At 49.4% G+C, this 16,538-nt stretch overlaps 1 protein-coding gene across 1 annotated transcript in view; it reads right to left on the reverse strand.

Annotated features, from left to right (window-relative positions):
- The window catches only part of LOC143927166 (vomeronasal type-2 receptor 116-like), a 59,987-nt gene extending 57,845 nt beyond the window's left edge, over nt 1–2,142 (reverse strand). The window contains exon 1 of the mRNA XM_077451115.1: nt 1,393–2,142. Within this exon, the coding sequence (XP_077307241.1) occupies nt 1,393–2,142 (750 nt within the window). The remainder of the gene's footprint in view (nt 1–1,392) is intronic.
- Between the last annotated feature and the right edge of the window lie 14,396 nt (nt 2,143–16,538).

Genomic DNA, 16,538 nt, shown 5'->3' on the forward strand with positions numbered 1-16,538 from the left:
AACATGCCATTTTGTTTTTTTGCTGAAAGCAATGGCTTTCTTCTGGCCACTCTGCCATAAAGCCCAACTCTATGGATCGTATGGATTATTGTCGTCCTATGTACAGATACTCCAGTCTCTGCTGTGGAACTCTGCAGCTCCTCCAGGGTTACCTTGGGTCTCTGTGCTCCTCTCTGATTAACGAGTTTTGGTGTGCGGCCGTCTCTTGGCAGGTTTGCTGTTGTGCCATGTTCTTTCCATTTGGTTATGATAGATTTGATGGCACTCCTAGGGGATCATCAAAGATTTGGATATTTTTTATAACCTAACCCTGACTTGTACTTCTCAACAACATTGTCCCTTACTTGTTTGGAGAGTTCCTTGGTCTTCATGGCAGTGTTTGGTTAGTGGTGCCTCTTGCTTAGGTGTTGCTGCCTCTGGGGCCTTTCACAAAGGTGTGTCTATGTAATGACTGATCATGTGACACTTAGATTGCACACAGGTGGACATCATTTCACTAAGTATGTGACTTCTGAAGGTAATTGGTGGCACCAGAGCTTTTTTTAATGGGCTTCATGACAAAGGGTGTGAAAATATACGCACATGACAATTATCAGTTTTATGTATATATTTTTCTAATTTTTACTTCACCAACTTAGACTATTGTGTTCTAAACCATCACATATAATTCAGATGAAAAAAAACATCAAACTAAAGGCTGTAAAGTAACAAAATAGGTAAAAAGCCAAGGGGGGTGAATACTTTTGCGAGGCACTGTATATAATGATAACATTATCCTACTTTGATATCATTCATATGCATTTATTTAGATGTTGTTGTTTTACAACCTTGCACTATACGCCAGATTTTGTTTACTTATTTGATCTGTTATATGTGAAAAACATTAATAAAAAATGATTGATTTAAATCTTCTGCCCTTGTTGTTTTAACTTTGGATAGTAAATCCCTTATACAGCCCAATTCCTGTTTCTTGTCTGGTCATTAGCCTAGGCTTATGACATCAAGCACAATTCTCACTCTCGTGAAGGTTTGCCTTGAAGGGAGGGGGGATGAGTCATAAGAGGTCCAATGAAAGCTGCAGAGCTGGAGGTGTGCCTCTGTATGTCTGTGTAAATTCAGGAAGTGAACAGGCAGAAGCTTCAGCTGCCCACAGTTAAAATGGATGCAGCCAGACTGCAATTCATTTTTGATGTGTCTCTTAAAATGATGTATACAAAGCAATTACAAAAAAAAAAAAAATGAATAAAAGACCAAAAATCCCCGATCACATTTGCATTTTTTATTGATTGCCCAGACAGTGAGAGAGAGGAGAGAGATGGCCGATCATTCTGATAATTATTGTATAATATAGGACAGGGTCAGAGTAATACAAACACTTATTATCCAACTTACTCTGTGCTGGAATTCATTGTGTTCAGATATTTTTTTCATGTAGTACATGTCATGTAGAGCTTTGGCCAGAACATATACAGCCGTGTATGCAAAGGAAGGTATTGGTGATTGATGCGCAAATATGGAGGACACATCTATTAAACCGGTACACAATTCTGGTAAAAAGGAATATGCTAAAAAATATATATAATTTTTCTTTTTGTTTGGGGAAAGACAATGAAAAAAATGAAGGCAAAGATCTTCCATTATCGGGTCATGTAAGCAGCCGGAGACGTTGACTCCATGGGGATAAATATTGATGTCTACGGGCATTTGTTGTGGCCAAACAAATATGAAGCTGCAGTTGATCGCTATAGAGTTCTTATCATTCATACTAATTAGTTTATTCCATGAAGGTGGGAAAATCAATGTGATCCGATTTAAAATCGAGGATATATAAGGAGTAAAAAAGTGCATTGTGGCAGTTCCACACACTATGACAACTTTAGCCGTTGATTTACCAAGAATATTGTTGACGATGATATTCCAAGAATGACCTTTTTTAAAAACTTCTTGGATTTGAAAGATATAGTCTGTACAGATCTCGTGTTGGCTCATCATCTTGCTCAGCTCTTGGGCCTCCTCATCACCGCTGCCGTCCCATGCTGATAATATTCCAACCCAGTTCCACCCAAAATGCTGCAACAGTTTTATAAGGGCTGTATAATGGACCCGGTCGTCTGGGGTCATACGGAATAAAGTTGGATACATTTTCCCATCACTCAGGCGAGGGTCGGTGACTCGATAATTGATCTGGATGAAATATTGGGAACAATTTTAATGGGATGGCATTATACAGACCAGTGTTTCTCATCCAGGATTCAGCGAGAAGCCTTCAGGGGTTCTGCCGTAAATCGATTTTACGGCGGAACCCTGTATTTACGGGGGAACACCCAATATTTTCTCAGGTGTGTTCTTAATGCTCACTGACAGTCAGTATTGTTAACTGGCATTAATACCCCATGGTTCCTCTGCAGTTCTGGCTCCTATACAGTCAGGGGGCAGAGCAGGGAGGAGTGGGAAGAATGGGAGCTGAAGGAGGTCATTTAGATGATAATGGCAGTGCTGACCATGTGGCTGGATTGGCGGGTGAGCTCTTACTGTACTACTCCCAATTCAGCTGATCTCTGACCCCCCCCCCCCCCACACACACACACGCACACACACACACACACACACTGTGCACCATCACAACTACAAGACTTCTATAGCTGTGGTAATGCAGAGGGGCGGAGAGCTGCTGGAGCACATGTCCTATTACTGGATCAGGAGATGAAAGCCGCCAGAGCACATGGCTGATACGGTTGGATCGGGAGGTGAGAGCTGTGGAGGGCAGAGAACCACCAGGGCACATGTCTGGTTCATGAGGTGAGAGCTATGAGGTGCAAAGAGCCACCAGGGCACATGGCTGGATCGGGAGGTGAGAGCTGTGGAGGGCAGGGAGCCCACATGGCTGGGTCAGGAGGTGAGAACTGTGAGGGGCAAAGAGCCACCAGGGCACATGGCTGGATTAAGAGGGGAGAACTATGGAAGGCAGAGGGCCACCAGGGCACATGGCTGGATTGGGTGGTGAGAACTGGGGGGGGGGGCAGAGGGCCACCAGGGCACATGGCTGGATCGGGAGGTGAGAAATGTGAAGGGAAAAAGAGCCACCAGGGCACATAACTGGATCAGGGGGTGAGAGCTGCAAGGGGTAGAGAGTCACCAGAGCACATGGCTGGACCAGGGGGTGAGAGCTGGGGGGCAGAGAGCCACCAGGGCACATGGCACATGGTTAGATTGGCGGATGAGAGCTGTGGGGGCAGAGAGCCACCAAAGCACATCACTGATAGCTGGATCAGGAGGTGAGAGCTGCATGGGGCAGAGAACCACCAGGGTATATGGTTGGATTGGGGGGGGCAGGTGAGAGCTGTGGAGCTATGGGGGCAGAGAGCCACCAGGGCATATGTCACATGGCTAGATTGATGGTGAGAGCTTTGGGGGGCTGAGAGCCAACAGAGCACATCACTGATGGCTGGATCAGGAGGTGAGAGCTACATGGGGCAGGGAACCACCATGGCACATCAAAGGTGAGAACTGCAAGGGTCAGAGAGGTACCAGGCACATGGATGGATTGGGGGGTGAGAGCTGTAGGGGCAGAGAGCCACCAGGGCATATGGCACATGGCTAGATTGGGGGTGAGAGCTGTGGAGGGAAAAGCCACCAGGGCTCATGGCACATGGCTGGATCGGGAAGTGAGAGTTGCAGGGGGGCAGAGAGCCACCAGGGCTCATAGCATATGGCTGGATTGGGAGGTGAGAACTGCGGGGGGCAGAGAGCCACCAGGGAACATGGCACATGGCTGGATCAGGAGGCGAGAGCTGTGGGAGGCAAAGAGACACCAGGGCACATGGCACATGAATGTATACAGAGGTGAGAGCTATGGAAGGCAAAGAGCCAATAGGGCACATGTCTGGATCGGAAGGTGAGAACTGCTGGGGGGGGGGGCAGAAAGCTGCCAGGGCACATGGCTGGATCGGGAGGTGAGAACTGTGAGGGGCAAAGAGACACCAGGGCACATGGTTGGACCAGGGGGTGATAGCTGGGGAGGGCAGAGAGCCAAAGCACATAACTGATGGCTGGATCAGGAGGTGAGAGCTGCATGGGGCAGAGAACCACCAGGGCACTTGGCTGGATCGGGGGGTGAGAGCTGTGGAACTGAGGGGGGCAGAGAGCTACCAGGACATATGGCACATGGCTAGATTGAGGGGTGAGAGCTGTGGGGGCAGACAGCCACCAGGGCACATTACTGATGGCTGGATCTGGAGGTGAGAATTTTGTGGGGCAGAGAACCACCAAGGAACGTGGCACATCAGGGGTGAGAACTTCAAGAGCCAGAGAGCCACCAGGGCATATGGCTGGATTGGGGGGTGGATCGGGGGGGTGAGATCACCTCCCTATCCAGCCACCAGCGATGTGCCCTGGTGGTTGCATCAGGAGGTGAGAGCTGCGTGGGGCAGAGAGCCACCAGGGCACATAGCACATTGGGGGGCAAGAACTGCAGGAAGCAGAGAGCCACCAGGGCACAAGGTACATGGCTCGATCGGGGGGTGAAAGCTGCAAGCCTTTTGGTTTGAAAAAGTGTTGACTGAAGCCTCCTTTCATGAAGCAGTATTTAACTACTTCCCACCCGGCCAATGTGTATATATACGGCCCGGGGGGGAGCCTTCTCTTTCTGACCGGAGGTTCCTGAATGTCCTTCAGAAGGTGGGGGTGCCCACGCAGCGGCGCAATCCCGATGTGCTAGTGTCACCCGGACACGGTGCATCTCGGATCGGCAGGAGGGCTCTGTGATTGGCCCTCCTAATCACATGACGGCCGTGTCCAATCACAGCCGTCATATGATATAAACAAACAGCCGGTTGCTAGACAATCGGATCTCCTCTCCTCACACGGAAGTCGTCGCTGAGGATCGGAGAGCAGATCGCTGCAGCCCGCTGGTGATCAGTGAGTATGAGATGTTTTTTACAGCTTTTTACTCACTGATCACCAGTCTAGTGTAAAATTGTGTAAACACACATGTCCCCACACATGTCCCCATTGTTTCGCTTATATCGCCAAACAATAAAAAAAACGGAGTCGCGAATAAATACCACCAAAAGAAAGCTCTATTTGTGCAAACAAAATTTTTAAAATTTAATTTAGGTACAGAGTAGCATGACGGCGCAATTGTCATTGAAAGTGCGAAAGCGCTGAAAGCTGAAAATTGGGCTGGGAAGGAAGGGGATGAAAGTGGCCCGTATTGTAGTGGTTAAAAAGCAGGACTTGGAACAGCAAGAACTATTGTAAGCACTATAGGGTCAATTCACTAAAGAATATCCCATGAGATAATTGAATCAGGTGACACATTTTCTCCAATGATCTCATGAGATTCTGAAAATGTAAATTCATTATCACCTCATGGGTTCTATACCTCACAAGTAGGGATGAGCCAAACACCCCCGATTCAGTTTCGGCCCAGAACCTGCGAACGGACCAAAAGTTTGTGCGAATTTTAGAACCCCCATTAAAGTCTATGGGACTTGAACGTTCAAAATCAAAAGTGCTAATTTTAAAGGCTAATATGCAAGTTATTTTCCTAAAAAGGGTTTGGGGACTCGGGTCCTGCCTCAGGGGACATGTATCAATTCAAAAATAAGTTTTAAAAACAGCCGTTTTTTCAGGAGCAGTGATTTTAATGATGCTTAAAGTGAAAAAAAATTTGAAATATTCCTTTAAATATCATACCTGGGGGGTGCCTATAGTATGCCTGTGAAGTGGCGCATGTTTCCTGTGTTTAGAACAGTCCCTGCACAAAATGACATTTTAAAAGGAATAAAAGTCATTTAAAACTGCTTGCGGCTTTAATGTAATGTCTGGTCCCAGCAATATGGATGAAAATCAGTGAGACAAATGGCATGGGTCCCCCCCCTGCCCATTACCAGGCCCTTTGGGTCTTGTATGGATATTAAGGGGAACCCGCACCCAAATTTAAAAAAAGAAAGGCATGGGGCCCCCAGGCCCAATATACTCTGAACAGCAGTATACAGGCGGTGCAAACAAGACAGGGACTGTGTATGTTTGTTGTTAAATAGAATCTGTTTGTAATTCTGAACTGGTAAATTTTTAAAGTGTAGCTCCAGCCAAAAAATCTATTTTTAAGCTTTTTGGAAAACATAGGGAAGGGTTATCACTAATGTAACATTTGATGTGCTGTCTGTGCATCTCTTCAGAAGATTTGACCTCGCTTTCTGTCCCAATGACAAATGTTTTTTGAAAATGTGGGGATTTTATTAAAAGAAGGATTGGAATAAAGCATCGATGGAGAGGAGACAAGTTTTTCACATATCAACTCTTACAGGAGAGAATTTCCTTTCCTAGGGGTAGATTTCATCTCACTTCCTGTTGTCTCCTTCCGTTTGTAAGTAGGAGTCATTTGTAAGATGGAAGTTTGAAAGTAGGTGCCTGCCCTATATGCTCTGCAGAAATTTGGGCCTAAGGTGTTGGTGTTGCCACAATACAGTAAGTCCTCACAGTTACTCTTGGTGGGCGCTGGAACGCCCTGCTGTGAAATATTATATCAAGAATTGTATTTACATGCCATTGTTGAACAGTGAAAAATTGGCCCTTTCGTGGTGGTGGTGCTGGTGCCACAACACTGTAAGTCCTCACAGTTACTCTTGGTGGGCGCTGGAATGGGCCCTGTTGTGAAATATTATATCAAGAATTGTAATTACATGCTCCTGTTAAACAGGGGCTTAAAAATTTGGCCTTAGGCGCTGGTGCCACAAAACTGCAAACACTCACAGATACTCTAGTTGGAGCGCAGGAATGATCCCTGCTGCAAAGCATTGCATCAAGAATTGTAATTACACGCCCCTGCTAAACAGGGGCTGAAAAATTGGGCCTTAGGCACAGGTGCTGGTGCCACAACACTGCAACCCTTCACAGATACTCTAGTTGGAGCGCAGGAATGAGCCCTGCTGCAAAGTATTGCATCAAAAATTGTAATTACACACCCCCGTTAAACAGGGGCTGAAAAATTGGGCCTTAGCCACTGGTGGCGGTGCCAGGAACCAAAAATGTGGCCTTAGCCAAAATTGGGCCTTAGCCACTGGTGGCGGTGCCAGGAACCAAAAATGTTCTTAAAAATTATAACCATGATCATTGAGAAGGAAAAGGATAGTCACTCAGCTTAACAGGATAGTCACTCAGCATCAGCATAGGCAGTTTTGAGGGATCTGACATTTCGAAAAAAAATTATTCGGTTACATAGCTGATGGTGATCCAAGACTGATTCATTTTTATGAAGGTCAGTCTATCAACCGAGTCGGTGGACAGGCACACCCTGTGATTGGTTACGAAGCCTCCAGCAGCACTGAAGGTGCGTTCCGAAAGAATGCTGCATGCACGACAAGCCAGTAGCTCAATTGCATACTGTGCAAGCTCTGTCCAGTGATCCATCATCAAGACCCAGTAACCCAGAGGATTTTCGGTGGGAAAGGTGTCCAAGTCTGATCATACCCCTAGGTATTCCTGCACCATGTAAATCAGACGCTGACGATGGTTGCTGGAACCGATCATACCTTGGGGCTTCGGACTAAAAAATTGTCTGAACGCATCGGTCAGACGGCCACCTTCTCCACCGCTCCTTCTTTGACTGACCGAAGCCTCAGCAACATGTTGTCCAGGAACAGGAATTTGTAACCTCCCAGTCTCTGGGAATGCCTTGTACAGACCTTTCTGCAAGGCCTCCAGAGGATGTTTCATCCTCTGCTCCCTCTGCGATGGCAAGATAAGGTCCGCAACCTTACCATTGTAATGGGATCAAGGAAGGTTGCTAGCCAGTGATGATCCCCCTCCTTGATCCAATGAATACAAGGATCCTTTCCGCAGGCTTTGCAGGATCAGGGAGGCCATGCAGCGTAGGTTAGCTGAGGCATTCGGTCCAGAGTCCTCTGGGTCACTAAGGATGACATGATCCGCAACCAACTCCTCCCAGCCACATACAAGTCCATGTGTTTTTTTGGACTTTAAATGATCCATTAAAGACTAGTGATGGACGAACTTCTGACGGGATGTTTCGTGAACGCGAACCACGAACGTGGCCAAAAGTTCACAAATTGCAAGGTTCGCGGCGGACCCCATTGACTTTAATGGCAGGCGAACCTTGAAAACCTCCAGGTCATATTTTCAGCCACAAAATACTTACTAGCTGTGCACATATAGTCCAACAACATGGACACTGACATAACAAAAGTATTAAGTGAATCTGGGATTGACAACGACAAGCATTATTTTTTTATCTGTGAAATTTTGACAATTCAGGAGCGCATGAAGGCCATGGAGGAGAGGCAAGGTCAGGCCAGGCTATGAAGGGGCTGCAGGAGATGATCAGTGCCACAGTCAGGGCAGCACAGTCCTGTGCCAGTGTCCCAGTGTGCCAACCTGTGCTTGAGCCCCTCCCTCTGCCCGGCCCTTACCCCCACCTATGCAGGGCTCCACTGTGGTGGTCCAGAGGTGCCAGTCCAGTGCTGATCCTCAGCCATGGTGCCTGCTGATGGCTTCTCCGCTACTATCTCCCTCACTGTCTGAAACCAGCACCGAGATAGAGACTGAGCACTGACACCAGCATCGTGAAAGAGAGCATTGACACCAGCACCGAGATAGAGAGCACTGACACCAGCACCGTGATAGAGAGCCCTGAGACCACACCAGCACCGAGATAGAGAGCACTGACACCACACCAGCACAGAGATAGAGAGAGAGAGCACTGAAACCAGCACAGAAATAGAGAGAGAGCACTGACACCACACCAGCACCGAGATAGAGAGAGAGCACTGACACCAGCACTGTGATAGAGAGCACTGACACCAGCATCGAGATAGAGAGCATGGACACCAGCACCAAGATAGAGAGCACTGACACCAGCACCATGATAGAGAGCACTGACACCAGCAACGTGAGAGCACTGACACCAACACCATGATAGAGAGCACTGAGACTACACCAGCACCGAGATAGAGAGAACTGACACCAGCACCGTGATAGAGAGCACTGACACCACACCAGCACAGTGATAGAGAACACTGACATCAGCCCTGAGATAGAGAGCACTGACACCACACCAGCACCGTGATAGAGAGCACTGACACGAGCACCGAGATAGAGAGCCCTGACACCACACCAGCACCGAGATAGAGAGAGAGAGCACTGACACCAGCACCGAGATAGAGAGAGAGAGCACTGACACCAGCACCGAGATAGAGAGAGAGCACTGACACCAGCACCATGATAGAGAGCACTGACATCACACCAGCACCGAGATAGAGAGCACTGACACCAGCACCGAGATAGAGAGCACTGACACCACACCAGCACCGTGATAGAGAGCACTGACACCAGCACCAAGATAGAGAGCACTGACACCACACCAGCACTGAGATAGAGAGCACTGACACCACACCAGCACCAAGATAGAGAGCACTGACACCAACACTCATACCAGCAACTCGCTGCGGGACCCAAAAATATGCCACTACTCATTCTCTTCAAACAGGAGGGTAGGGGCATATAGTACGGTGTGCTTTTTTTGTACAAGGAAGTGAGCCAAAGGTAGAAAAAAGGTCAGTGTGCTAGATTATATAAATAATTTATAGAGTTATGCATATACGTGGTCTACTGGTCACATGTGTTGAATTCCTCCGAGATCCATGCCTCATTCATTTTTATAAATGTGAGGTAGTCAACACTGTCGGGAGCTAGGCGGGTGAGCTTATCGGTCATGATCCCCCCTGCTGCGCTGAACGCCCTTTCGGACAGGACACTGGATGAGGGGCAAGCCAACAGTTCCATTGCAAATTGGGCAAGCTCTGGCCAGAAGTCAAGCCTGCCCACCCAGTAGTCCAGGGGTTCATCACTTCTCAGAGCGTCCACATCGGCCGTTAACCCAATGTAGTCAGACACCTGTCGGTCTAGGCGTTCCCTGATGCTGGATCCGGATGAGACCTGTCGATGGGTCGGCTGAAAGAATGACCTCATATCAGAAGTCACCAACACATCTTAAAACCGCCCTCTTCTTGCAGGCGCTGTTGGATTGGTACGCGCAACTCTTTCTCTGGGAGTGGGAATTCCTCCTCTGCCAGCGCATGCAAAAGCAGAATGCAGCATTTCTCGAAGCAAGGCCTATAAGTGCTCCATTCTGACAGCCCTCTGTGATGGTGGTAACATTTCTGCCATTTTGTGTTTGTACCGGGGGTCTAAGTACGGGGGCCACCCAGTACTGGTCCTTGACCCTTATGCTTTTTATACGGGGGTCCCTGTTAAAACACTGGAGTATGAAGGCCCACATTTGCACTAAACTGGAAGCCGTGTGGTGGCCTGGCTCCTGCACATCATCCAGGATAATGTCGTCCTCCTCGTTCTCCTCTCCCCATCCACGCACAACAACAGGGATCCCAGAAAGGTTTAAAGCACGCTCTTCTTGCTCCTCCTCATCCGCCCCGGCACCATCCTCCTCTGACTCCTCTTCAGACTCCTGTTGTTGACTTGTCTCAGATAGAGTAGCCCCCCCTGGGAATTCATCCAGCATTGCGATCTTCCTCATCTTCCCGCTCCTGCTCCTCCATGGCTTGATCAATGACACAACGCAATGTACACTCCATAAAGAAGGCATAAGGTACCGTGTCACTGATGGCGCAATGGCTGCGACTGACCAGTTTGGTGATCTCATCAAATGGCCGCAGAAGTCTGCATGCATCGCGCATGATCAGCCACTGACGCAGTGAAAAAAACCAAGCTCCCAGAACCTGTTCTACCGCAGAGTTCGTACAGGTAGTCGTTAACTGCACGTTTCTGCTGGAGCAGCCTATCAAGCATATAGAAGGTTGAGTTCCATCACGTCGGACAATCGCAAATAAGACATCTGACTGGCAGATTGTGTCGCTGCTGAATGTCAGCAAGGCGAGCCATGGCCATGTAAGATCTTCTGAAATGGGCAGAGATTTTCCTTGCCTGTCGCAAGATGTCCTGGACCCCAGGGTATTTGACAACGAATCGCTGCATGACCAAGTTTAAGACGTGTGCCATGCATGGCACGTGTGTAATTTTCCCCTTTTTCCAACCGCTAAGCAGATTGGCACCAGGGGCGGACTGACCAGTCGGTCACTCGGGCGCCGCCCGAGGGCCCGCGGACGTTAGGGGCCCGGACTCAGCCATATGAGAGGCCACTTGCAGCGGCTGAATTACATGCCGCGCCCGCGATGCAGATAATAACACTGCTAACAGCGCGCTGCTCCCCGCCGGCCCCTCCTTCCCCTGTCCATCCCAGGCCAGGTGCTTGTACTGTATGCATCGTGACATCACCTGACCTGGGACAGACGAGAAGAGTGGAGGGGCCGGCGGGGAGCAGCGCGCTGTTAGAAGTGTCTCAGGCTCAGCATCCAGTGACTCGGTGAGTGAAGCCGAGACACCAGGGCCGCCACACGCGATGGGGGGGGGGGGCGGCGCGGTACAGACAGATGCATGGGCCCCGGGTCCCTCCATCCCACAGTGTCCTCCTGTGCTGTGTGTATGTCCTGTGTGCATGTCCCCCTGTGTGCTGTGTGTATGTCCTGTGTGTATGTCCTGTGTGTATGTCCTGTGTGCATGTCCCTCTGTGTGCTGTGTGCATGTCCCCCTGTGTGCATGTCCCCCTGTGTGCTGTGTGCATGTCCTGTGTGCATGTCCCCCTGTGCTGTGTGCATGTCCCGTGTGCATGTCCCCCTATGTGCATGTCCCCCTGTGTAAGTGTCCCCCTGTGTGCTGTGTAAGTGTCCTGTGTGCATGTCCTGTGCTGTGTAAGTATGTCCCCCTGTGTGCATGTTCTCTCATGTGCATGTTCTCCCGTGTGCATGTCCTCGTGTGCTGTGTGCGTGTCCCCCTGTGTGCTGTGTAAGTGTCCTGTGTGCATGTCCTGTGCAAAAGTGTGTCCAATGTGCATGTCCCCCTGTGCTGTGTGCATGTCCTCCTGTGTGCATGTCCCCCTGTGCTGTGTGCATGTCCTGTGTGCATGTCCCCCTGTGCTGTGTGCATGTCATGTGTGCATGTCCTGTGCTGTGTAAGTATTTGTCCCGTGTGCGTGTCCTCCCGTGCTGTGTGCGTGTCCCCCTGTGTGCTGTGTAAGTGTCCTGTGTGCATGTCCTGTGCTGTGTAAGTGTGTGTCCTGTGTGCATGTCCCCCTGTGCTGTGTGCATGTCCCCCTGTGTGCATGTCCTCCTGTGTGCATGTCTCCCTGTGCTGTGTGCATGTCCTGTGTGCATGTCCTCCTGTGTGCTGTGTGCATGTCCTGTGTGCATGTCCCCCTGTGTGCTTTTCCCCTGGTGTGCTGTGTAAGTGTCCTGTGTGCATGTCCTGTGCTGTGTAAGTATGTGTCCTGTGTGCATGTCCCCCCGTGTGCCTGTCCCCCCGTGTGCCTGTCCCCCCATGTGCTGTGTAAGTGTCCTGTGTGCATGGCCTGTGCTGTGTAAGTATGTGTCCTGTGTGCATGTCCTCCCGTGTGCATGTCCTCCCATGTGCGTGTCCTCCTGTGCTGTGTGCGTGTCCCCCTGTGTGCTGTGGAAGTGTCCTGTGTGCATGTCCTGTGCTGTGTAAGTGTGTGTCCTGTGTGCATGTCCCCCTGTGTGCGTGTCCTCCTGTGTGCGCATTCTCCCTCCAGTGTCCCCATGTGTGTGTGCCTTCTCCCTCCAGTGTCCCCCTGTGTGTGTGCCTTCTCCCTCCAGTGTCCCCGTGTGTGTGTGTGTGTGTGTGTGTGTGCGTTCTCCCTCCAGTGTCCCCCCCTGTGTGTGTGCTTTCTCCCTCCAGTGTCCCCCCGTGGGTGTGCGCGTTCACCCTCCAGTGTCCCCCCCGTGTGTGTGCGCGCGTTCTCCCTCCAGTGTCCCCCCCGTGTGTGTGTGTTCTCCCTCCAGTGTCCCCCCCCGTGTGTGTGTGTGTGCATTCTCCTTCCAGTGTCCCCCCCTGTGTGTGCGTTCTCCCTCTGGTGTCCCTGTGTGTGTGAGTGCGTTCTCCCACTAGTGTCCCCCTGTGTGTATGTTCTCTCTCTCCAGTGTCTCCCTGTGCAGGTTTGGCTTGAGTGTGGAGACCAAGGGGGCCCCATGATCTTCTATTGCCCGGGGGCCCCATGAGTTGTCAGTCCGCCCCTGATTGGCACTGTTGTCACACACCACTTTACCAACTGTCAAATTGAGCGGTGTTAGCCACTGATCTGCCTGTGAACGCAAAGCTGAAAGGAGTGCAGGGCCAGTGTGGCTCTTGGCTTCCAGGCACAACAGACGCAGCACAGCATGTCGAATAGGTTCTGGGGAGCTTGGGCGGCGCAGTGGAAGAGACGCTAGCAGCGGAAAAGGAGGAGTCCACCGAGGAGGAGAGGGAGGATGGAGTAGGAGGAGGAGAAGAAGAGGCAGGCCTGCATGCAATCCGTGGCGGTAAAACCAAATCTACAGGGGTGCCACGGGTTACATGCTTGACGGCCGTCAGAAAGTTCACCCAGTGGGCAGTAAAAATTATATACCTTCCCTGCCCGTGTTTGCTAGACCACGTGTCTGTGGTCAGATGTATCTTCATACTGACACTGTGTGCCAGAGATACATTCTCTTGCCTCTGAACATGGCCATATAGCTCTGGGATGCCCTTCTGTGAGAAATATTTCCTTCCTGGGACCTTCCATTGTGGTGTTCCAATGGCCACAAATTTTTGAAAGGCCTCCGAGTCCACCAGTTTATATGGCAGTAGTTGGCAGGCTAACAGTTCTGACAAGCCAGCCGTCAACCGCTGGGCAAGAGGTTTATCCAGTGTCATAATTTTTTTACCCTCGAACATTTGGCCCACAGAAGCCTGCCTTTTTAAAGAAAAATGTGAGGACGGTATGATGGTAGGTGGAGTGGAGGACAATTGTGAAGAGAGAGGAGAAGGAGAAGTAGAAGACGAGGCTGGACTGTGAGAGCCTGGAGTATGGCTTTGTGGGTTCCGTTGCTCCCACTGGGCTTGGTGATGGCAGCTTGTGTGCCTTCTTAAGGGGGTCGTCCCCAGTTGAGTGTTGGGCTTACCGCTACTTATGCGTTGACTACAAAGGCTGCAGATGGCAACACTATTGTCAGCAGCGGACACGTTAAAAAAAGCCCAAACTGCGGAGCCATGTGCCGGCATCCTGGGAGTGCCAGATGTGACCGTACATGGTTGATGCCTCGCTCCTGATACATTAGCAGTCTGCTTTGTCCCTCCTGTGCAATCTAAGTTCCCGCCTGCTTCTCCTCCCTATCTGCTGGTCCATATCTCCCTCTGAACTCCCCTCCTTTTCCTCTCTTGTGGGCACCCACGTGACATCACTAGACACGTCATCATCGACGTCACCTTCCCCACCGCTATAAGTAGAGATCTCGGAGTAGGCAGCAACACCGGGGACCAACCTCCTCCTTGGGCTGATCTGGGTACTGTCGTCAGACTGCTGAGTGGCGGTTGTTGCTACCTCCTATTCCTGATCCAATGCCAAGAGTGGCTGCACATCGGCAATGTCTTATGATGGATCGGAAAATAATTCCTGTGACTCAAGTGGAGGGTATATGGTGGTTGTGGTGTTGGTGGTAGTGTCTTTGGGAGTGCACACAGCAGAGAGTGAAGAAGAGGGTGCAGATCAAGAGGATGAGGAGGGTTCAGAAGAGTAAGGCTGAGTGAGCCACTCAACCAAGTCTGGTGCGTCCTTTGACGTAATCGAACACACCTTCTGCAATTTGCCACTTTGGCTCAAGCCTGTTGCTCCTGCCCTACCCCTACCACCCCTGCGTAAGGGCCTGCCTCTTCCTCTGCCTGTCATTTTTTAAATGACCCTGTGACAAAAGTCTCTAGAGAAGTGCAGTATGTATGTGGAAGAAGGTATATAACACCCCGCTTCAATCTGTTGTTTTTGGGGGCCACTGGTCTATCACACCAGTTATAATACTTTTTTCTAATTGCGTTTGTCACTCTTTGTGGTATCGCTGCAGAACCGCTCAGTAGTCACAATGCTGCACAGTGGAAATGCACTATACAATGCTTTCTATATTTGCAAGTATTTTATACGTGTATTACACCCCTATATACTGCACACCAAATAGTACACCTATACCAATCCTTAAAAGGACCTTTGTGGACCTTTGTAGTAGCTAGCTAGTAGCTAGTGAATTGCAGACTGTCCCTGCTCCAAACACCAAACTGTCCCTCCCTACACTGAGAAACGACAGCTGCAGAATCGGTCAGTAGCACTGCATGCAGTGCACTATAATATGCTTTCTATATTAGAAAGAAAGTATATTATACGTGTATTACAACCCTATATACTGTACACCTATACCAGTCCTTAAAAGGACCTTTGTGGACCTAGTAGTAGCTAGCTAGTAGCTAGTGAATTGCAGACTGTCCCTGCTCCAAAATCAAACTGTCCCTACATTGAAAAACGACAGCTGCTGAATCAGTCAGCAGCACAGCAGTGCACTATAATATGCTTTCTATATTTGAAAGAAAGTATATTATACGTGTATTACAACCCTAAATAATGTACACCTATAAAAAAGGACCTTTGTGGACCTAGAAGCTAGTGATTTGTAGACTGTCCCTGCTCCAAACACCAAACTGTCCCTCAGTCCCTACACTGATAAAAGACAGCTGCAGAATCGGGCAGTAATCAGCTCAGCAGCACAGCAGTGAAGTATAATATGCTTTCTATATTTGAAAAAAAGTATATTATACGTGTACAACCCTATATAATGTACACCTATACCAGTCCTTAAAAGGACCTTTGTGGTCCTAGTAGCTAGTGATTTGCAGACTGTCCCTGCTCCAAACACCAAACTGTCCCTCCCTACACTGATAATAGACAGCTGCAGAATAGGGCAGCACTCAGCAGCACAGCAGTGCACTATAATATACTTTGTATATTTGAAAGAAAGTATATTATAAGTGTATTACAACCCTATATACTGTACACCTATACCAGTCCTTAAAAGGACTTTTGTGGACCTAATAGTAATAGCTAATCAGCTAGCTAGTGATTAGACTGACTGTCCCTGCTGCACACAGCGTCCTTTCCCTACAATGACAAAAGACAGAATGTAAAATGGCCGCCAGATCAGGTCTAATTATAAGGTAGGGAGAATGTCCAATTGTCCATGTGCTGAAATGTCTCAATTGCCTGTAATGTACCCCATGATGGATGTGTCATGGGTCAAAGTTCTTCACAATGTAAACAAATATGTCCGCTGCGAACAGCGCCAGAAGTCCACCGGTTTGGCGAATCGCGAACGAGCAAAGTTTGCCGCGAACTGACCACCGGGCAAACCACCATCTCTAACAGTGATGATGGGGGCAGAATGGCAGACAGTTATGATTGGACAGAATGGCGCACAGTAATGAGCGGGACAGAATGCAGACAGTGATGAAGGGGACAGAATGACAGACAGTGATGATGGGGACAGAATGGAGGACAGTGATTGTGGGGACAGAATGGCAGACAGTGATTGTGGGGACAGAATGGCAGACAGTGATGGTGGGGACAGAATGGTGAACAGTGATGCTTGGGACAT

The sequence above is a fragment of the Lithobates pipiens genome, unplaced genomic scaffold, assembly GCF_037356315.1.
Source record: "Lithobates pipiens isolate NorthernLeopardFrog02 unplaced genomic scaffold, aLitPip1_a1.2 Scaffold_23, whole genome shotgun sequence".
Classification (NCBI taxonomy): Eukaryota; Metazoa; Chordata; class Amphibia; order Anura; family Ranidae; genus Lithobates; species Lithobates pipiens.